Source organism: Ornithorhynchus anatinus, chromosome 2 (genome assembly GCF_004115215.2).
Source record: "Ornithorhynchus anatinus isolate Pmale09 chromosome 2, mOrnAna1.pri.v4, whole genome shotgun sequence".
Lineage (NCBI taxonomy): Eukaryota > Metazoa > Chordata > Mammalia > Monotremata > Ornithorhynchidae > Ornithorhynchus > Ornithorhynchus anatinus.
The window spans coordinates 23,809,809-23,831,911 of record NC_041729.1 but is presented as its reverse complement, the minus strand read 5'-3'; the positions used below and the strand labels follow the sequence as shown (position 1 = coordinate 23,831,911).

At 44.8% G+C, this 22,103-nt stretch overlaps 1 protein-coding gene and 1 non-coding gene across 2 annotated transcripts; both read left to right on the top strand.

Annotated features, from left to right (window-relative positions):
* Positions 1-707: 707 nt before the first annotated feature.
* LOC114809764 lies at positions 708-845 on the top strand. The gene has a single exon (XR_003757542.1). It is a non-coding gene; the product is annotated as a small nucleolar RNA SNORA7 (small nucleolar RNA).
* A 7,799-nt stretch (positions 846-8,644) lies between these two features.
* DRG1 (developmentally regulated GTP binding protein 1) lies at positions 8,645-20,272 on the top strand. Its single transcript, XM_001505491.5, has 9 exons — positions 8,645-8,797; positions 11,276-11,399; positions 11,611-11,786; positions 14,190-14,259; positions 15,595-15,764; positions 16,278-16,408; positions 17,008-17,175; positions 18,043-18,165; positions 19,725-20,272. The coding sequence occupies exons 1-9, from the start codon at positions 8,756-8,758 to the stop codon at positions 19,822-19,824; spliced, it is 1,104 nt and encodes a 367-aa protein (XP_001505541.1). The 5' UTR covers positions 8,645-8,755; the 3' UTR covers positions 19,825-20,272.
* The last annotated feature ends 1,831 nt before the right edge of the window (positions 20,273-22,103 follow it).

The following is a 22,103-nucleotide window of genomic DNA, read 5'->3' as shown; positions in this document are numbered from 1 at the left end:
TATATTTTTGGATTGGAAAAATGACTGTTTTGTAGAACTACTAATCCTAAACCCATGGGTTAATATACTGATTATAATTCTGAGTACTGGACAGGACTTGGTGAAGGAAGTATATGTGGGAGGGCCATTCTGAACATGATCGCATCACACTTAAATTTAATATTTTTGTTAGGAAGAGGCCAAAAAAACCCCATGAAAGATATTCAATTTTAGAAAAGCATACAATGATGAAATGAAACTCTAGGAAAAAACTGTGAAAAAAGGAGCTAAAAAAAGCATATAAGAAGTCTGGAGGCTGCTTAAAAATACCATGTTTGAAGCCCTGTTAAAAATGGACCTCAGACAAAAAAGAAAAGGTGCTCAAACAAACTCTCACTAGTTAAATGATAGAGTAAAAAATGCTATCAGATTAAAAACAGTCATCCTTTTAAAAAATGAAGGGAACAGGAAAGCTCATAGAGAATGGTAAATCAGATACAAATGGGAAATCGAGCCACTAAAATTAAGTTTGAAGCACACCTTGCAAAGGGTGCCAAAGTTAAAAATAAAACACTTTTCCAGTATATTAAAAACAGGAAAGTCATTAGGGAATCAATTGAGTCACTTAAATGGGAGTGGTGTAAACATTGCAATCCTATATGAAAAAGAGATAGCCAAGAGGGAAAATATTAGTTCTCATATCCAAATTGCTTTCTGTAGCAGAAAGTCCCCTCTCAGGATGGCACCTGAAGAGTTTCCGGTACTCTACCAGTCTTGGCTACAGGAGGGAGAGTCAAGCAGAGGCCTACCCATTCCATTCCTAGCTTGGGCAGTGGCTAGCAGGTGGAAGGCGATCTGCTACAAGTCAAAACTCACCCTTGCCGGGCAGCAGCGGCATGGGGGAGAATTGAGGGCAGAGACTCGAATTTACTGCAAGAAGGGGGCAATGGTAAACCACTTCCATATTTTCACCAAGAAAACTCAATGGATCCATTACCAGAACGATTGCAGATGGAGAGCGGGGCGTTCTGGGAGAGATCTGTCCGTGGTGTCGCTATGGGTCAGAAATGACTGGACAGCATAAGACAAGACAAGCAGAAGGTCAGAAGAATTAAATAAAATGATGATGAGCCGACAGGATGTTTCGACCAAATAGATAAGCTAGATATAGATTAGTCACCAGCACTGGATAACTTCAAAAAAAGGTGCTGAAGAAACTCCGTTGAGGAGCCGGAGGAACTATAGCAGTGTGGCCTAGTGGAAAGAGCAAAGGCCCGGGAGTCAGAAGGACCTGGGTTCTAAACTTGGCTCCACTACTTGCCTGCCGTGTGATCTTGGGCAAGTCACTTAACTTCTCTGTGCCTCAGTTCCCTCATCTGTAAAATGAGGATTAAGACTGTGAATCCGATGGGGTCATGGACCGTGTCCAACCTGATTAGTTTGTATCTACCCTAGCTCTTAGTACAGTGCCTGGCATGTAAAAAGTGCTTAATAAATTCCATATAAATAAAACAAAAAGCAATAAAATTTCTCATTAAAAATGATCACCTATAGATCGGCTCTATAGCTCCCCTCTCTGAATTCTGGAGGTGAACTTGGGAATTATAGTCTAGATAATTTTCTCACTTCTATATCTGGAAAATGGTAGAATCCATGTGATCAGTGTAGAAGGGAACCAATGCACAAAATATACTCATACTTTCAAGAGGACCTTGACAAGGTTCCACACAAAAGGCACAAAAAATCTGAATAAGATGAGACTGAGGAGAATGTTCTATCATAGGTAGGAATGAGGTTGAAAGAAAGGGAACAAAGAGAAAAGTTACATAACTCTGGATGAAGAATTAAAAATATACTCTGTTCTGCCATAAAATGTGTTTTTACTACATGTTTTGACTAGATCATTTTTTAGGAACAAGGCAAAGTTTGTCTGGCAAAGAAAGGCTTTTTGAAAGAGGCGCACTGTGGAACTGGGAGAAATGGCTGGTGCCATTGCTTGTGGAGAGGCGGAAGACAGTGAGGATGATGTGGTAGTAGAAGGTAAGAACTTCTACCTCCCTCTCTCTTCTCTTTTTTTATTTTTTCTCTCCCTATTTTCTTCTCCCTTTCTTCCCCTTTCTACTTCCCTCTATCCCCTATTCCTCTATGCTCCTCTTTGGTCCCACCCACCTTAAGCTTTGCTGTACCTCACCTAAGATAACCAGAATTTCAATCATCTTAGGCAGCCTGTTATGATTTCCACTCTTGCCACAGATATGGGGCCAGGTTGGAGGCTTCTTCGTCCTCAGCCCAGCACCAAAGGCCAGAGGGGAGCGATTTAATGGCTCTTCTCAATTCCCCCCCTCACTGATTTTGAAGCTTCACTCACTTATTTTGTACTTATTTTGTACTTCACTGAGCTCTCATGCTGACGGGGTTTCTGGGGCCTCCAGGGACAGGCCAAGAGCTTTTCTCCAGGTTCTGGGCTACGTGGGGCTTTTTGAGCCCTTATTGGAGATTCCAAATCTGGGAGAGGGGAGAATTCAGCCCTGGAAGTGGAACATGAGGAAGTCATGTTCTGTCAAAGTTTTGCCTCCTGAACGCCACCCACATCCCCTCAAAGACCCAACCACTGAAAGTTCCACCTCATTTGCCTTCCGTGGAAAAAGGTAACAATGTTGAGTTTGGATCCTGGTGATGATAAGCGTGGATGTCAAGAAGGGCAATCCTATTTCTGTCATTATTAAAAAGAGAATATTGGGATTGGCAGTCCACTAGTTTGACCCAGTAATGATGCTTTTAGTTTATTTATTTTGTTCATGTCCCTCTCCTTTGTTTCTGACTTTTTAAAATCTCATCAATGGCATTTATTGAGTACTAACTGTGTGCAGAACATAGTACTAAACACTTGGGAGAGTACAATACAACAGAGTTGGTAAACACATCCCCTCCCACAAGGAGCTTGCAGTCTAGAAGGGGTGACAGACATTAATATAAATAAATAATTTACTGATGCTGCGGAGCTGAGGGTGGGTTGAATACCAAATGTCTGAAGGGCATTTACCTCTTTCCTTTCCTAGACTTGATGCTCTGTCCTAGCTCTTTTCTCCTTCTATAAATTGAGGCTATAACAGTAGTTGCCACCTATCCAACAGGCTGCTGAGACAATTAATGAGATGAAGATGGAATGACATTTCTGCATTGATGAGAAGCAAACCGTAAACATGAGTATTATACCAGAGATATATTTTCAGCCCCACTTAATTGGTAATGAACGAGGTACTGGAGTTCAAACAGTTATGTCATTTTACATTTCACATGTGTAATGACTTCGGAAATAACAATAATAATACTGCCACACATTCAATGATAATGCTTCTAGGTCTATGAGGTGCCCATCCCGGAGGCTGCCTAGGCCATAAACCGCCCATGCACACATTAAGCACTGTTTCCCTCCATTATAACTCATTTACTTTCAGAATCATCATCTCACTTTGACCTCTTTGACTGACTTCTTATTTAAGATCAGCTCTTTTCTCTTTTTATTGATTTATTTTTCTTTTTCAATACAGAATTACAGAATAAATACCACCCAGGCCAATGAAAACCGAAACCTAGTGCTCTACCAAAAATCAATCTAGAGCTGACACAACCGAGAGAGGTCTGCATCTCAGAGGATTCAGGATCCTACTTTCACTTGCTACTAAACTAGGTTCATGAATACTGAACTGAGCCTTAGGTCACCCTGACTTTTAATCTCCACTTCTTGTTTTATAATCTCAACTATTTCCTGTCAGGATAATCCTGAGTGATTAAATGTATCTATCATTAAAATAATCAATGTAATTAAGTCACAAGTTGAGTGAAGATTTACAAGAGCCATAACAAGATGTTTGGGGCAGTTGGCTGAGATCCCACAGCCTTTACGTGAACTACAAGAAAAGTCACCTTTGACCCTCTGTACACTTAAGGAGTGAAGCAAGCTTGGGGGAAGCAGGAAATCTGTGCATTTCTTTGCATACAAACTGTGTAAGTGAATGTGGGCACCGCATTTAAAGTGTTTAACTGTTAATTCAGACTAAAAAAATTTCAGACTAAAAAAAGTATTTGAAGAACGCAGACTTTCTCATTCCCAGGGCGTTGCTCTTTCTTCAGGACTACTTGCAGGGCTACTGCAAGTAGGGGAATATCAACTGGGGCTAAACCACCTGTGATGAGAGCTTGTGACTGAGAACAACCTAGGTGCCTGCAAGGTGCCCAGGCCCAGGAGGAATCTCAAAAACATCTGGTTAATATGGCCAGAAAAGACTACACTGGCTACCAGGAGAACCACTTCTAGGTTTACACACTCTGGTCATTTTGGCATAAATGGATCCTGCTTGTAAAAAAATATCTGGGTGTATTTTGCAAATATTGCATCCCCTCCACCCCTCCTGTTTGTTGAACTCTGTGCCCCAGTGGAAATACAACTGGTAAGGACAAGAGAGCGTGAGTTACACTGTGTAAAACACACTCACCATAATCAATTCATTCCTGCAGAGTCTTGGTCCTGATGTCTCTTACCTTTGTCAGGAGACTCCATTATCATCAGAGAATAGCATGGCTCAGTGGAAAGAGCCCGGGCTTGGGAGTCAGAGGTCATGGGTTCTAATCCTGGCTCCGCTGCTTGCCAGCTCTGTGACTTTGGGCAAGTCACTTCACTTCTCTGGGCCTCAGTTACCTCATCTGTAAAATGGGGGTGAAGACTGTGAGCCCCGCGTGGGCCAACATGATGACCTTGTATTTCCCCCCAGTGCTTAGAACAGTGCTTTGCACATAGTAAATGCTTAACAAATACCAACATTATTATTATTATTATGATCACACTGTTCTTTAAAGTACAAAACAACATTCCTCATCTCTCCTGACTCCTCCTGTTCATATTGCTATCTTTACTATCTTTACATCAAAACGAAGCCAATAGATCATTTGGAGGGCAGGCTACAGTTGGTCAGATACCTGTGGTTGATCTAACGTTTCTAAGCATGAATCTTTATACACTGTATTCAATCGAAATCTCATAAGTTGTGGCCTAGAGGTGGGCAGCAGCAGAAGGCATATCAGCCTAGCATACAGAATCAGAAATGGGGTGATTGCCTTAGAGCAGAGGCTTCAGGGAGTGTATGGCACCAAGAGGGAAAAGTAAAATTTTATTGGTAACCAATAAAACAGTGAAGTGAGGGCAAATCTTAAATGCACCCAACAGGGGGTTATTGGTTATTTATTTGCCTTAAACATCACACTTGCACTACCAGAATCAGTCAATCAATCAACCTTATTTATTGAGGGCTTATTGGATGCAAAGCACTGTACCAAGCACTTGGGAGTGTACATTGCAATAGAGTTGTTAGACATGTTCCATGATCACAGTGAGTTTACAGTCTAGCGTGGGAGACAGACACTACTATAAATAAATCTCATGTTCAGACCTGAATAATAGCATTTTCTCTAGTCTATTTTCAGTTGTGTCTTTAGTAACGTTTCTAGTAGTAGCAGTGGTGTCAAATTTAAATACTGCAAAAGTGAAGCAATTTCTAGTTTTAGGGTTGCTAGGGAAAATCCTAAATCCCTAGAGAGCTTTTACTTTGTTTTTGAATTTGCTGATTTTAATTTCTCCAGGTTTTAAAAAGATGTGAACAGTTCCTTCCTGCCCTAGCTGCACTTCCTATCCTCCCATTACAGAATAGGAAGAGCCTAATCTTCATTTTCTGGACCTAGCTGAGCCTTTTAAAAACAATGTTTAAAAAAGAAGTAGCATGGCTTAGTGGAAAGAGAATGGGCTTGGAAGTCAGGGGTCATGGGTTCTAAATTTTAGTCTGCCACTTATCAGCTGTGTGACTTTGGACAAGTCACTTAACTTCTCTGTGCCTCAGTGACCTCATCTGTAAAATGGGGATTAAGTCTGTGAGCCCCACGTGGGACAACCTGATTACCTTGTATCTTCCCGGTGCTTAGAACAGTGCTTGGCACAGAGTAAGCACTTAACAAATACCATTATTATTATTAATAGTATTAATAAAGTAAAATCCTAGCCCTTTCAGGATCAGACTATTAGTCTTCCCTTCCTATTTAGGAAAGAAGCCTCGTTTTATTGGTTTGCTTTGTCTTTCTTAAATTTTTTCCTAATATAAGCAAACACGGAGTTTATTTCTCTTTTATGGTCAATATCTTTGGTTTTCTTGTTTTTGTCCAACTCCTGCCCGAGTGACCAAGCTCGAGCCAGTCATTCCCTCCCCATCTCCCTCTCATTCATTCCTTCATATTTATTGAGCATTTACTTTGTGCAGAGCCCTGTACTAAGCGCTTGACGCTCTCAGCAGTTTCCTTTTCACCAATACACTAGATATCATCAGGCGGCACTCACAACTGGCACAGGAACGAGGCCATTCTGCTGAGAGGGAATCGAGTCCCCGCGTGCAGGGGTCAAGCTGTGGGCTGCTTCTCCTGAGAATAAACACCTGAACCTGACGGGGAAAGGAAGCTTCATTCACTACACTGTGGGGCTGAAGAGATTTGTCTTCCCTGTGGTGGCTCCTATCCCGGGATGGGGAAGGAGGTGAAGGGAGTGAGAAGAGGCCTTTGGGAAAGACTGTCTGCTGTCTGTGCAAACCTTCAGGCGTAACCCAGAGCAAGCAGTGAGGGCCTGAAGGCCATGGTGGCCAAGCTGTGAGCTGCTTCTCCTGAGAATAAACATCTGAACCTGACAGGGAAAGGAAGCTTCCTTCACTACAGTGTGGAGCTGAAGGGGTTTGTCTTCCCTAGGCTCCTATTCCGGGGTGGGGAAGGAGGTGAAGGGTGCGAGGAGAGATTTAACCCAGAGAGTGCAGTGAGGGCCTGAAGGCCATGGCGGCCAAGCTGTGGGCCGCTTCTCCTGAGAATAAACATCTGAACCTGATGGGAAAAGGAAGCTTCATTCGCTACACTGTGGAGCTGAAGGGATTTGTCTTCCCTAGGCTGGCTCCTATTCTGGGTGGGGAAGGAGGTGAAGGGCATGAGGAGAGATCCTGGGGAAAGTCTTTTGTCTGTGTGTCTGTGAGAAGCAGCATAGCTCAGAAGAAAGAGCATGGGCTGGGGAGTCAGAGATCATGGGTTCAAATCCTGGCTCCGCCGCTTGTCAGCTGTGTGACTTTGGGTAAGTCACTTCACTTCTCTGGGCCTCAGTGACCTCAACTGTAAAATGGGCATGAAGACTGTGAGCCCCACGTGGGACAACCTGATCACCTTTGTATCCTCCTCAGCGCTTAGAACAGTTCTTTGCGCATAGTAAACTCTTAACAAATGCCATCATCATTATTATTAAACCTCCAGGCCTAACCTAGAGTGAGCAGGGAGAGCCAGAGGGCCAGGGCAGCCAAGCTGTGGGCCGAGAATAAGCACCTGAACCTGACAGGGAAAAAAAGCTTCAATTGCTACACTGTGGGGCTGAAGGGATTTGTCTTCTTCCCTAGGCTGGCTCCTATCCCGGGGTGGGGAAGGAGGTGAAGGGCGTGAGGACAGATCCTGGGGAAAGCCTGACTTTTGTCTGTGTAAACCTCCAGGCCGAACCTAGAATGAGAAGGGAGAGCCAGAGAGCCAGCGCAGCCAAGCTGTGGGCCGAGAATAAGCACCTGAACCTGACAGGGAAAAGAAGCTTCATTTGCTAGACTGTGGGGGCTGAAAGGATTTGTCGTCCCTAGACTGGCTCCTATCCCAGGGTGGCGAAGGAGATGAAGGGAGTGAGGAGAGATCGTGGGGAAAGCCTGACTTTTGTCTATGTAAACCTCCAGGCTGAACCTGGAGTGAGCAAGGAGAGCAAGAAGGCCATGGCAACCAAGTTGTGGGCCGAGAATAAGCACCTGAACCTGACAGGGAAAAGAAGCTTCATTTGCTAGACTGTGGGGGCTGAAAGGATTTGTCGTCCCTAGACTGGCTCCTATCCCAGGGTGGCGAAGGAGATGAAGGGAGTGAGGAGAGATCGTGGGGAAAGCCTGACTTTTGTCTGTGTAAACCTCCAGGCTGAACCTAGAGTGAGCAGGTAGAGCCAGAAGGCCATGGCAACCAAGTTGTGGGCCGAGAATAAGCACCTGAACCTGACAGGGAAAAGAAGCTTCATTTGCTAGACTGTGGGGGCTGAAAGGATTTGTCTTCCCTAGACTGGCTCCTATCCCAGGGTGGCGAAGGAGGTGAAGGGAGTGAGGAGAGATCGTGGGGAAAGCCTGACTTTTGTCTGTGTAAACCTCCAGGCTGAACCTAGAGTGAGCAGGTAGAGCCAGAAGGCCATGGCAACCAAGTTGTGGGCCGAGAATAAGCACCTGAACCTGACAGGGAAAAGAAGCTTCATTTGCTAGACTGTGGGGGCTGAAAGGATTTGTCTTCCCTAGACTGGCTCCTATGCCAGGGTGGCGAAGGAGGTGAAGGGAGTGAGGAGAGATCGTGGGGAAAGCCTGACTTTTGTCTGTGTAAACCTGCAGGCCGAACCTAGAGTGAGCAGGGAGAGCCAGAGGGCCATGATAAAACTGGGGAAGGAGGAAGGGGGTCCTTTAAGCCCCCTACTGGCGGGCTCGGGGGCCATGGGACACCACTGTGACACCACACTGGGTGGGGGAGGCGCCACAGAGCACGTTTCCCGCCCCCTCCCGCCCCACGTGCTCTCAGCTCTCGCGAGAAGAGAGCGCCGCCCGCGCCTGCGCAGAGCGGCGCCCGGCCCTGCCGGCCAGTCCTTTCCACCGCCCAGGTCGGGGCCGGGTTCGCTGCAGCCCGGGACCAACATCCCGCCATCATGAGTGGCACCTTAGCCAAGATCGCCGAGATCGAAGCCGAGGTGAGAGCAACCCATCTTCCATCTCCTCCTCTTGGGACCCCCGTCCTGATGTGGAGACCCGCCCTGCCCCATCGTCCGGGCTCGATCATAGCGCGCATGCGCGCCAGCACCCAGTAGTTCATTCATTCAACAGTACTCATTCATTCAACGTGGCTCAATGCAAAGAGCCTGGGCTTGGGAGTCAGAGGTCATGAGTTCGACTCCCGGCGCTGCCACTTGTCAGCTGTGGGACTGTGGGCAAGTCACTTCACTTCTCTGGGCCTCAGTGACCTCATCTGGAAAATGGGGATTAACTGTGAGCCTCACGTGGGACAACCTGATCACCCTGTGTCTCCCCCAACGCTTAGAACAGTGCTCTGCACCTAGTAAAGGCTGAACAAATATCAACATTATTATTCAATAGTATTTCTTGAGCGCCTACTCTGTGCAAGAGCAATGTCCCAAAGGCGCTTGGAATGTACAATTCGGCAACAGAGAACAGGCCCTCTATCTTGTAATAATAATGTTGGTATTTGTTAAGCCCTTACTATGTGCAGAGCACTGTTCTAAGCGCTGGGGGTCATCAGGTTGTCCCCCGTGAGGCTCCCAGTCTTCATCCCCATTTTACAGATGAGCTAACCGAGTCACAGAGAAGTGATTAGACTGTAAACCCGTCAAAGGGCAGGGACTGTCTCTGGTGAAGCAGCGTGGCCCAGTGGAAAGAGCCCGGGCTTGGGAGTCAGAGGTTATGGGTTCGAATCCCGGGCTCTGCCACTTAATAATGTTGGTATTTGTTAAGCATTTACTATGTGCCGAGCACTGTTCTAAGCGCTGGGGTAGACATAGGGGAATCAGGTTGTCCCACGTGGGGCTCACAGTCTTAACCCCCATTTTACAGATGAGGGAACTGAGGCACAGAGAAGTTAAGTGACTTGCCCACAGTCACACAGCCGACAAGTGGCAGAGCTGGGATTCGAACTCATGAGCCCTGACTCCAAAGCCCATACTCTTTCCACTGAGCCACGCGGACGGACGGATGGACGGACTGAGAGAGGCAGGCTGAGCGAGACAGGCAGAAGGGGAGGTTCAGTGGGTGACTGTGGGCAAGTCACTTCACTTCTCTGTGCCTCAGTTACCTCATCTGTAAAATGGGGATTAACTGTGAGCCTCACGTGGGACAACCTGATGACCCTGTATCTACCCCAGCGCTTAGAACAGTGCTCTGCACATAGTAAGCGCTTAACAAATCCCAACATTATTATTATTATCTGTTACCGATTTGTACATTCCAAGCGCTCAGTACAGTGCTCTGCATATAGTGAGCGCTCAATAAATACTATTGAATGAATGAAGTGACTTGCCCAAAGTCACACAACTGACAAGGGGCAGAGCCGGGATACGAACCCACGACCTCTGACTCCCAAGCCCGGGCTCTTTCCACTGAGCCACGCTGCTTCTCAACCTTGGACCTTGTACGTTCCAAGCGCTTAGGGCAGTGCTCTGCACAGAGTAAGAGCCCAAGAAATACTATTGAATGAACGAATTTCTACGCAATAACGGGCCCACAGTCTAAACGGGGGAGACAGCAAAACCAGTAGTCTGGCGTAGATGTCCTCAAGATAAATAGAATCATAGATATATATACACATCATTAACAAAATAGAGCCAAAAGTAATATAAACAAATATGCACAGTGCTGAGGGGAAGAGCAGAGGGTGGGAGAAGGGGGGATGGGGAGGAGGAGCAGAGGGAAAGGGGGTGCTTAGTCTGGGAAGGGAGTGCATTTATGATAATAACCGCTTTTTTCCTGGACACGCAGAGCATAGGGAATATGATGAGGGCAGGTGGGCTGCTGCTGCTGCCGATTAATGTTTCCCTAAAGACCATCTTCTGCACCTAATTTATAGGTTGTACAGTTCTTAGATCCTAGGTGCATGTTTTGGTCGCCTCTCGGTTGGACACAGTCTCCCATTTTCATTCATTCATTCGTATTTATTGACCGCCTACTGTGTGCAGAGCACTGGACTAAGCGCTTGGAATGTACAATTTGGCAACAGAGACCATCCCTGCCCAACAACAGGCTCACAGTCTAAAAGGGGGAGACAGACAACAAAACAAGTAGTCAGGCGTCAGTACCATCAAGATAAATAGAATCATAGATGTGTGCACATCATTAATAAAATAGAGAAGTAATATATACAAATATACACAAGTGCTGTGAGGAGGGGAAGGGGTTAGAGCAGAGGGAGGGAGTAGGGGGAATGGGGAGGAGGGGCAGAGTCACTCAGTGGAGTAAGGAACCCAATTTTCAAACGAGAAAGCCAAGACATTGGGAATTATCCTGTGTGCAATGCCTGGCACATAGTAAAGAGCTTAATAAATACCATAATTATTATTATTATTACTTGGGAGGCTGGACATAGATGCCCTAATTTCCATTTCTTCATTGAGCCAGGATACCAGTGGGATAATGTTTTATGTGTTTGTTTGCATTTGTAGATGGCTCGGACTCAAAAGAACAAGGCCACTGCTCACCATTTAGGGCTACTGAAGGCTCGGCTGGCCAAGCTCCGGCGGGAGCTCATCACCCCAAAAGGTGGTGGAGGTGGTGGGCCGGGAGAAGGTTTGTATATTTTTTTTCCGGCATATATTTCTGGTATAGTATTGAGTCACTTAGTAATGTTAGAGTTGCTCCGGGGTACTTCAGTTTTAATGTTTGTGTTGGCTAGCAGCTCAAGTTTTCCCGAGTTTTTATTTAACCCTTCCTCATTGATCGAACCTCCCCGATCCAAGGTCTCCACTACTGAACTGATTGGTATTTACAAATGTTTTAGGTTTTGACGTGGCCAAGACAGGTGATGCTCGGATTGGATTTGTGGGCTTTCCATCAGTGGGCAAATCAACGCTGCTCAGCAACTTAGCAGGGGTGTACTCAGAAGTGGCAGCCTATGAATTCACTACCCTGACCACAGTGCCGGGGGTTATCAGATACAAAGGAGCCAAGATCCAGGTAAAACCCGTGGGCTAGGAGAGAAATGGTGGTGCCTAAGTTAGCAGAAACTGCATTGTGTTTATATACCTCACTGATAACTGAAATACAGTCAAGGCTTGACTTATGTTTAGGCTTCCAAACAGCTCTTATTAGTTGAGCTGTTGTGAAAAATTTTCTTGCCTCACATTCCCATGACTTTGAAATTAACCTTGACTCCTCTCATTCAACCCACATATTCAATGTTTTGAAGTCTGTCACCCCCCTTCTAGACTGTAAACCTGTTGTGGGCAGGGATTGTCTCTCTTTATTGCTGAATTGTACTTTCCAAGCACTTAGTACAGTGCTTTGCACATAGTAAGTGCTCAATAAATACGATTGAATGAATGAATCTATCACTAAATCCTGTTGGTTTGGCCTCCACAACATTATTAAAATGTCCTCTCCTCTCCATCCAAACTGTTAACATGTTAATCCAAGCATCGTGGTCCCAACTAGATTACTGTATCAGCCTCCTGTCTCTCCTCTCTCCAGGCCATACTTCACTCTGCTGCCCAGATCTTTTTTCTTCAAAAGTGTTCAGTCCATGTTTCCCCACTTCTCAAGAATCTCCAGTGGTTGACCATCCACCTCCGTGACAGCAGAAACTCCTTACCTTTGGCTTTAAAGCACTCAATCACCTGGGCCCTTCCTACCTCACCTTGCTACTATCCTACTCAACCCAGCCCCCACACTAGTGCTACTTACTGTGCTACTTACTAGTGCTCAGCTAGTGCCAGGCTACTTACTGTACCTTGATCTCGTCTTTCTCGTCGCTGATCTCTCACCCACATCATGCTTCTGGCCTGGAATGCCCTCCCTCTTCATATCTGACAATTAATAATGTTAATAATGTTGGTATTTGTTAAGCGCTTACTATGTGCCAAGCACTGTTCTAAGCGCTGGGGTAGACATAGGAGAATCAGGTTGTCCCACGTGGGGCTCACAGTCTTAATCCCCATTTTACAGATGAGGGAACTGAGGCACAGAGAAGTTAAGTGACTTGCCCACAGTCACACAGCAGACAAGTGGCAGAGCTGGGATTCGAACTCATGAGCCCTGACTCCAAATCCCATGTTCTTTCCACTGAGCCACGCTGCTTCTCACTGAGCCACGCTGCTTCTCCCCACCTTCAAAGCTTTACTGAAGACACATCTCCAAGAAACCTTCCCCGACTATTGGCTCATTTCCTTTCTCCCATTCCCTTCTGTGTTGCCTTGAATTGCTCCCTTTATTCACCATCCCCCTCAGCCCCAAAGCCCTTATGAACATATCTGTAATTGTATTTATTTATGTTAATGACAGTCTCTGCCTCTAGACTATAAACTCACTGTGGGCAGGGAGTGTGTTTGTTACATTATGTCATTAAAGGCCCCTTGAATCTGATTTAGGGTGAGAATTTTTTTCTTAATGGTATTTATTAAGTGCTAACAAGGTACCAGGCATTGAACTAAGTGCTGGAGTAGATAGAAGATAATCTGAATGGACACAGTCCATGTCCCACATGGGGCTCACAGTTTTATTCAGTTTAATCAGGGGAAGCAGCGTGGCTCAGTGGAAAGAGCCTGGGCTTCGGAGTCAGAAGTCATGGGTTCGAATCCCTGCTTTGCCACTTGTCAGCTGTGTGACTGTGGGCAAGTCACTTCTCTGTGCCTCAGTTACCTCATCTGTAAAATGGGTTTTAACTGTGAGCCTCACGTGGGACAACCTGATTATTCTGTATCTCCCCCACCGTTTAGAACGGTGCTCTGCACATAGTAAGCGCTTAACAAATACCAACATTATTATTATTATTATTAATCCCCATTTTACAGATGAGATAACTGAGTCACACAGAAGCAAAATGACTTGCCTAAGGCCACACAGTAGACAAGTGGCGGAGCCAGATCCTCTGACTCCTAGGTCTGCACCAGGCTATAAATCATCAGTGGAATGTGTTAGGGTCCTGTCTTGAAAGTTGGGGTACTGTCTTTCCTGCTAAAAATCTAGTTTTGAACCATGTTTATTATTACTTTGGACTCAGATGTTGGAGAGGAGATAAAGGGTAGTTATCAGAAGCCTTTCTTGCTTTTTGTGGGTGTATTTCCTGATGGCATTTTCTTCTAGCCTGTGGCTGTTTCGGGGATCCCATGATACATTTACTTAGCTGAGCTATTGCTGTATGTTCCTTTGCAGAAGATCATAGAGTCACTTTTATTTAGTTGTCCACCAAGACCTCTCCTTGACACTCCTGTAGTTAGAAAACAACTGGTGGATTGGAGGGTTTGAGGTTAAGTTGATATTAAATAGGAGATCCTGGATCTTCCTTAACCTGAGATTGTTTTTGTAAATTATGCCATTTGATGTCTTCGTTTTCAAAACTCATCTTTCTACACAAACTTGCAGCTTCTTGATCTCCCGGGTATTATTGAAGGAGCCAAGGATGGAAAAGGGAGAGGTCGCCAGGTTATTGCCGGTGAGTAGAACTGAGTTAAATTGATGCTGGAGCAGTGGCCTGGATTTCAATGAGCAGTTGTTCACCGGACCCAGAGATCATGCAACACAGATGCACGGATTTTGCACTTGAGCACTTTTAGGAGTTGAGTTTTAGATACATGATTTGCAGAGATGAAGCTACTCTTTTGACTGCATATTTATCTTTGAGGTGTCATCCAGACACTGGCAACACAGGATCAGAAGTCAAACTAGATTATCAGCTAAACTGAATTGTAGTTTGAGAGCTCTTATAATCCAGACCTCCCCCCAACATTGTTAACAATGCCAACATTGCTTAAGAAAACAGGTACCTTAAATTGCCCCCAATCTGGACACAGCACACTTCAGAGCTGTCAATTTAACTCCTCTTCCCAAAACAAAAACGTTTAAAATACTTAAGACCTGAAGAATGTAATGAGACCCATGGAAGCATGTAAAGAGCTGTAGTTAGAAAAAAATCTGATGGATTGGAGGGTTTAAATTGATATTAAATATAGGAGATCCTGGATCTTCCTTAACCTGGGGTTGTTTTTATAAATTATGTCATTTGATGTCTTCATTTTCAAAACTTATCTTTCTACACAAACTTTGTGCTCTTTACATGCTTCCATGGGTCTCATTAGATTCTTCAGGTCTTAAGTATTTTCAAGGTTTTTGTTTTGGAAAGAGGAGTTAAACTGGCAGCTCTGAAGTGTGCCGTGTCCAGATTGGGGACAACCTAAAATGCTTGTTCTCTTAGAATATTTTGCTATGGCCATTTTGTTGCAGAATCTTTTTCAAATTAACTTAATAAGGATAAAAGGTTTTAAGTTGAAGTTGTCCAGGCAGATGTAATTGTATGTTCTTAAATTCAATTTTCAAAAGATATTGGTCATTTTGAGTTGCAGTTAACTGCCCCCAAATTAACAGTTGGGTGCTGGTGGCCATCGTGATCACCTCTGACCTAGAGGCCACCAGAGCCAAAGCCGGTTTTGCTCTAATGTGTGTGGTCATTTCATGTTTCGGATAGGATAGCCTGCCACTGAGGAGCTGGGGGTCATTCTTCCACAATGCACGTTGTCCGGCTAACAGGCCGATGCAGTGTTGGAAGAAATAGTTTTGGGCACATGTGTGGTGTTGGTCCAGATGGGAGTACTATAGATCGATGCTCTTCAGGAGCACAACCCCCTTGTTATAGGAGAATTGACTGAACTCAGCTTGGCCCTGTGCTAAGAGCGTCACCTCAGGAATGCTATAATTGAAGGACGTACCATTCATCGTCATCTAGGGGAAGCAGGGATTTGGATGATAACAAGCTCCTTCTCTGATTCCTCAGTGGCTCGAACCTGTAACTTGATCCTGATTGTCCTGGATGTACTGAAGCCCCTCGGACACAAGAAAATCATTGAGAATGAACTGGAAGGCTTTGGAATCCGTTTGAACAGCAAACCTCCCAACATTGGCTTTAAGAAGAAGGACAAAGGAGGCATCAATCTCACAGCTACTGTAAGGATGTAGCAAGATGTTGCGAGCAATCGTGACTGGTTGTGGAAAACCTAGGGTTCTGAGAAGAGGAAAGAGGTTTCTTCCAGAAAAAGGCTGGGGGTGGTACCAGGCTTGGGATTTCAACCTTTTCTGATCTAGTAGCCCATCCTGCATTGACTTGCAGGATTGTGACCTGCCTGGGATATCAACCTTTTTTTTATGGTTGGTAGGGATTGGGGCTGTCTTGTTTCCTGTCTGATGTTCAGTGCAGGAACATGGAAGCAGCATGGCATAGTGGATAGAGCACGGGCCTGGGAGTCAGAAGAGCCTGGTTTCAAATCCCAGCTCTGCCACTTGTCTGCTGTGTGCCCTTGGACAAATCACTTCTCTATGCCTCAGTTACCTCATCTGTAAAATGGGGATTGAGATTGTGAGCCCATGTGGGACAGGGCCTGTGTCCAACCCGATTTGCTTGTATTCACACCAGGCATTGAACTAATATCATAATTATTATTTTATTATTTGCCTGTTCAGTGCCCTCAGAGTGAACTGGATGCAGAGACAGTGAAGAGCATTTTAGCAGAATATAAAATCCACAATGCTGATGTGACCCTACGCAGCGATGCCACTGCCGATGACCTCATTGATGTAGTGGAAGGCAACAGGTACCGAGCTGGCTTGTGAAAGGGTTTCAACTGGTGGGCTTTTTCTCTTCCTCATTCAAAGGCCCCGCTTCTCATTTAATTCATGGGCCTCTGAATACCCAAGTAGAGTCCCTGATCTCTGGCTCTGGTGTAAGATGGGGCTCTGACCTAAACTTTCAAAATTTCTGGTCTTGCTGCTGGTGGAAGGTAACAGAAGCAGATCTTTTCCACATTTCCCAAACTGATTTGAGAATTTGGTGACCAGCAGACTGAGTTTATATCCATCAGGCTTCAGTCTGTGCACGCACCTTGAGTCCCTAACCGTGGCATCTTAACTGTGGCAAATATGAAGTAGACCTGCTGAGACCCAGCCTCGAAAAAGCAGATTGCACAGGCTGGCTGGATTTGCAGTATGAAGAGGTCAAATCAGGTCATGGTGCCTTTGAGAAGCGAGGCAGTTATTGACTGCTGGTCAGATAACTTAGCCCCTTGGAGGCTCTCTGAGCCAGTCTTCCGGCCTTGGCTGTTGTAGTTTCTCCTGCAAGGAAGTTTCTGTTTGGGATCAGAGGGGAGGGTTAATGATTTAATAGTCTATCTAGTGCCCTGTTGCCTCCTTGCAGAGTTTACATCCCTTGCATTTATGTGCTGAATAAGATTGATCAGATCTCCATCGAGGAGCTCGACATTATCTACAAGGTGCCTCATTGCGTGCCGATCTCCGCCCATCACCGTTGGAACTTTGATGACCTGCTGGAGAGGATTTGGGATTACTTGAGACTAGTGCGAATGTAAGTCTCATTTGGATACGACTCTGTTGAGGGGAGGAGCTGAAACTCCTTACCAGCAGCAAAATCGTCTGAGGTAGAAACAAGTCATGCCCGTCTGCTGCGCTATCATGGGAGGAATGGAGAAGAGGGGTGAAGAGTGAAGGGAAGAAGAAACAGGTGGTTTTACAGGTAGCAAGTGAAGGATGCTGGGACTCTTGTGGGTGGCTCAGGTAAAAATTTGACGTATATAGTTCCTCATCTGGTGCCTGGAGAGATGTTATGTAGCATTCATTCAGTCGTATTTATTGAGCGCCTATTTATTGAGGCATAGCAGGCCTTAAGGAGGAAGGTGATGGTTAGGGAGGCTTTGTGAAACAGTGGGAAGAGCACAGGGTTTGGTGTCAGGAGACCTGGGTACAAGTCCCGGCTCTTCCGCAGTCCTACCGTGAGACCTCAGGCATGGCACTTAGCCTTTCTGGGCCTCAATTTCCTCATCTATAAAATGGGGATAAGATAAATTGTGAGCCCATTTATTCATTCATAGTTATTGAGCACTTATTGTGTACAGAGCACTGTACTAAGCACTTGGGAGAGTATAGTGGAACAATAAACAGACATATTCCGTCCACAACGAACTTACAGTATAGAGGGGGAGGCGGACATTCATATAAATAAATTACAGACATGAACAAAAGTCCTGTGGGGCTGGGACAGGGGGATGAATAAATGGAGCAAGTCAGGGCGATGCAGAAGGGAGTGGGAGTTTTGGGAACCAAGGACTGTGCTCATTTTCCTAACCTTGTGTATCTACCCAGTACTTAGCATATTACAGGTGCTTAATAAATACCATAATTTTATGAGAAGCAATAAGCCTATGGTTTGTTACAGCTACACCAAACCCAAAGGCCAGTTACCAGACTATACATCCCCAGTGGTGCTGCCCGACTCCCGGACTACAGTAGAGGATTTTTGCATGAAAATTCACAAGAATCTCATCAAAGAATTCAAGTAGTAAGTACCTTAGGGAGCCCTGGTCACTGTTTCCCTGGGAAGGCTAAACTGAACAGGTAACAGTGTGGACTTCTGAAAAGTAACTTCTGTCGCTAAGCTAACTCCCAAGTACATTCTGCACTTAGCTCAGCGGGACCTGGGCTGCAGTCATCAGGTGCTTTCACTTTTATTTCTAAATTCAGCCTGGGTTCCTTTTGCTAAACCCTTAAAATCTCTGAGCTAACCTTTTTCAGTTCTGGAATAAGTCTGATGATGCCCAACTGTCCGGGAAGGGTTGGTCAGTTTTATATTTGCTTTCAGATAAAGTGATGTAAAAGAGAACACCTTTTGCTTGGTACCAACTAAACCAGTAATGCTTACGTGCTACAGCCTACTCCCGCCTAAATCCTCCAATTCAAGGATCACTCCCTCCCCACCCCCAAGAAATAAACTTTGGGACGTATACCTTAAATAGTAGCTGAACCAAACAGTTCTGTTCCTCTAACTCTCATCAGTCCTCTTAGGTTCCCTTTTTCCTGGATTCCATAATCTTAGACTGCTGGGTTCATCCTTTCTCAAGCTGAGGTGGAGAGACTGATTTTCCCATCTGATTAAGTAACTTTAATATATATATTAATCCCTCTTGCCTCTGCTATTTGGACGTAAGGATTTAAGAAATGCCATTACCAAGTCAGAACAGTGGTCCATATATCCCAGTAATATGTTCTGATAGTGGCTAAAGGATGCTTGGGGGAATAGTGCGAAGGTTGGTCTTTTTGAAATCCATCGTCACAGTACTTTGTAACATCACTAACTCTTCCCTCTTCAGTATCCCTAACCTTTCTTATAACCAGTGTGGACTCATTCATTAATTTATCCAAGCCTTTCATGTACCTAATGATATTTTCTGCCTATCAATTTCCCATGATAACAAATTACAAATGCTTACCATCTACTGTAGTCAGAAATCATTCTTCTGTTTTTCAACTGCTTCAGCGGATGTTGTGAAATTTGGTAGAAAATGATTCCAGATTTGCCCTGTATACCCTTTTCATGGTTATATAAATTTCCATCTTGTCCCCACTCAGTCTGTTCAGACCCAACAGAGAAGTCCTTTATCGTTTAGGGCACCTAATTTTATTCTCCTTGAATTTTATCCTGGAAATTTATCCCAGCAGAGTAATAACTTATGGGTCTGTTTTGTAGTATCCCCTTTGGGAAGCCAAACATCTTACCCTCCCTTAAAATGTCCTCCTCCTGCTTTCTTAAACAGTACATATCTGAGATCTTGCGGGAATAGAGATGCTCAAGTCTCCCTAGCGCTCCCGAAATCTGTCCAACTCTCCATGGTTTTTCCATTCACTGATTCATGCCACCTAGCATCTCTTCTTGAATTTGAAAAATATGTCCTGCATCGAGGGTGCCGACCTAACTTCTGGAAACAGCTACCTTACCATTTATCTGCTGATGAACCTTTTGGGGAGCCTTCTGGGGCTGATGACTTGTCTTAATTGGGAGGGCTAATGGGGTCTTGAAAAAAAGTGCAGGAGCTGGAACGACTAACCTTCTCTTTCTTTCAGTGCTCTGGTATGGGGTCTGTCTGTGAAGCATAATCCCCAGAAAGTAGGCAAAGATCACACAATGGAGGACGAAGATGTCATTCAGATTGTGAAGAAATAAAACTACGTTTTCTCCTGTGCCCGCCCCATCAGTCTTCTCTTTGTGACTGAACTCTCCTCTGGCTCAACTGCCGAGGGGGGAATTGGAGTTTCCCATCTTGGACCTGGTCACCCGTGTTTAACCGCGAAAAGGATCCAGCCGATTGTCCGGCCGGTAGCTCATGTTGTAAATTGAGAAGTCAACTCTTGGCCTGGTTTATTTTGCAGATAGAGGAAGACAGTTAATGATATTTGAGCGCCTTCTGAATGTGATGCACTGTATAACAGGAGTGAAGTACACATTCCCTATTCCTAAGGAGTTTACTGAGGGAGACAGGCACATAATGTGCTACCAAGTGGAGGGGGTAAGAGGGAGAACAGGGACACAGCCGGAAGAGCACAAAAATGCTAGGGTGAATTATTTGAAGAAGTAATGGTACATTCAAATAAAATTATACAATAAAAATAAATCAGTAAATCAAATGTGTAAGTGCCAAGGGTGGATGCTGGTGTGACATCACTGGGGTGTTGGGACTCAGTTGGGGATGTCTCTGTGTGTAGGGTACTTGCTGATTTTCCAAAGGGAAAAATGCTTTGAAGAGTTTTTGTGGTACCTGTAGTCTGGAAGGTGAACTCTATAGGCTGGGTTCTGGTCCCAGTTTGTTACATCCTAAAAGGGGTATTTAATGGCAGGGAAACGTTCAAGTCGCATATCTCTTTGCCCTTTCTGACTTCTTTCTGAGTCAGTGTGAAGGGGACAGTGGCTGAGGGAAGAATTATGGAATGGAGCATCACCCTCCAAGTAGCTGTGGAGTAGTGTGTTAAGAGAAGCGGCATGGCCTAGTGGGGAGAACTCGGGCTTGGGAGTCAGAAGGACCTGGGTTCCATTCCCAGCTCCGCCACTTGTCTGCTGTGTGACCTAGAGCAAGTGACTTAACTTCTCTGGGTCTCAGTTATCTGTAAAATGGGGATTAAGATTGTGAGCCCCATGTGGGATAGAACCTGCTTAGTGTGTACTCCAGCACTTAGAACAGTGCCTGGCACATAATAAAGACTAAACAAATACCATTAAAAAGATGAGAGTGGGGTTTTGAGGTTTATGTCTGCTGATCCCACCCTAACCCTTTTCTCCCACAACTCTTCTTCTTCCCCATTCAACTTGTTTGTCTCATTTTTCCCTCTTTTGTCCCATAGGGACAGCTTAATTCATCATTCTTTCGTTTGGGCTGGAGAGCAGAATATACCAGTAGTTTCCCTTTCACGTTGAAGCTAGGAGCTACCCTGCTGTCAGAAACGGGAGAACTAGATTAATAATAATTCTGGGATTTGTTAAGCACTTTACTATGTGCCAGGCCCTGGATGATCTGTGGAGTTGCTGCAGCTTGCAAGTGGGATATGCTTGTCCTATACCGAAGAAGATGAAGCCCTGTTTCTAAGCCCTGTAATGGTTGGGATAATGAGGGACAGTTTGTAGTAGAGTGACATTCTGCTAAGCACAGTACAGTGGTACAAAGTAAGCCCTTGATAAATACCATTGATGACTTTGAAGATCTGCGGGTTTTTAACAGTGGTCCGAACAGTGGAATTATGTGTCTGGTTTCCCTTTTTTGGTATCTCTCTGGTACTTCCCAAAAGATAGAGCAGCTATACGTTTTGAATTTATACAAGAGCTGAGACTTTGTGCAGACAGAGAGGTTTTTTTGCAGCTGAGGCCATCTAGAATGGATAGCATTTCTGGTTCAGGTTTAGGAAGTGGCTTTCTGTTGGTTCAAACTGCTTTAAAGTGCTATTAGTTATTAAATATTTTCTAAAATGCCCACTTGTAACCTTCTGCAGCCCAAGGTTACATTCCTTCCCAAGAGGAAAAAAGTTATTCCCTCCCATCTTGGCCCCGACAAGCAAGCAGCACCACAGAAGTAAATGAAAAAACCTGACACGTTTGTTCACTTTCCTAGCCAGCTTCTAAGAGGATTTTTAAAAATAGCTTTATTTTTTTTTTGGCATCTTAGCAGCTCTTCCAAACTACAGCTCTGTCCGGTTAATTACTTATAGAAAATATAGGGAAAGGGTCGTATCTGAGCAAATAGCCAAATATATTATTTCGGAGCAACCTTACTCTATGAAGTAAAAACTGCTGTTATTCCCTTCCCCCTATCGTCCCATGTTTCTGGCAGGGGAATTAAATTTTTGAATTGGGCGATTTTCCCAGTTAAAGCGGAGGCATCATTCTTAATCGTTTTTCTTTGTCTTGAGTGAACGAGATCTTTTTCTTCAAAGCAACTAGTCAACCCGTATTAGGCT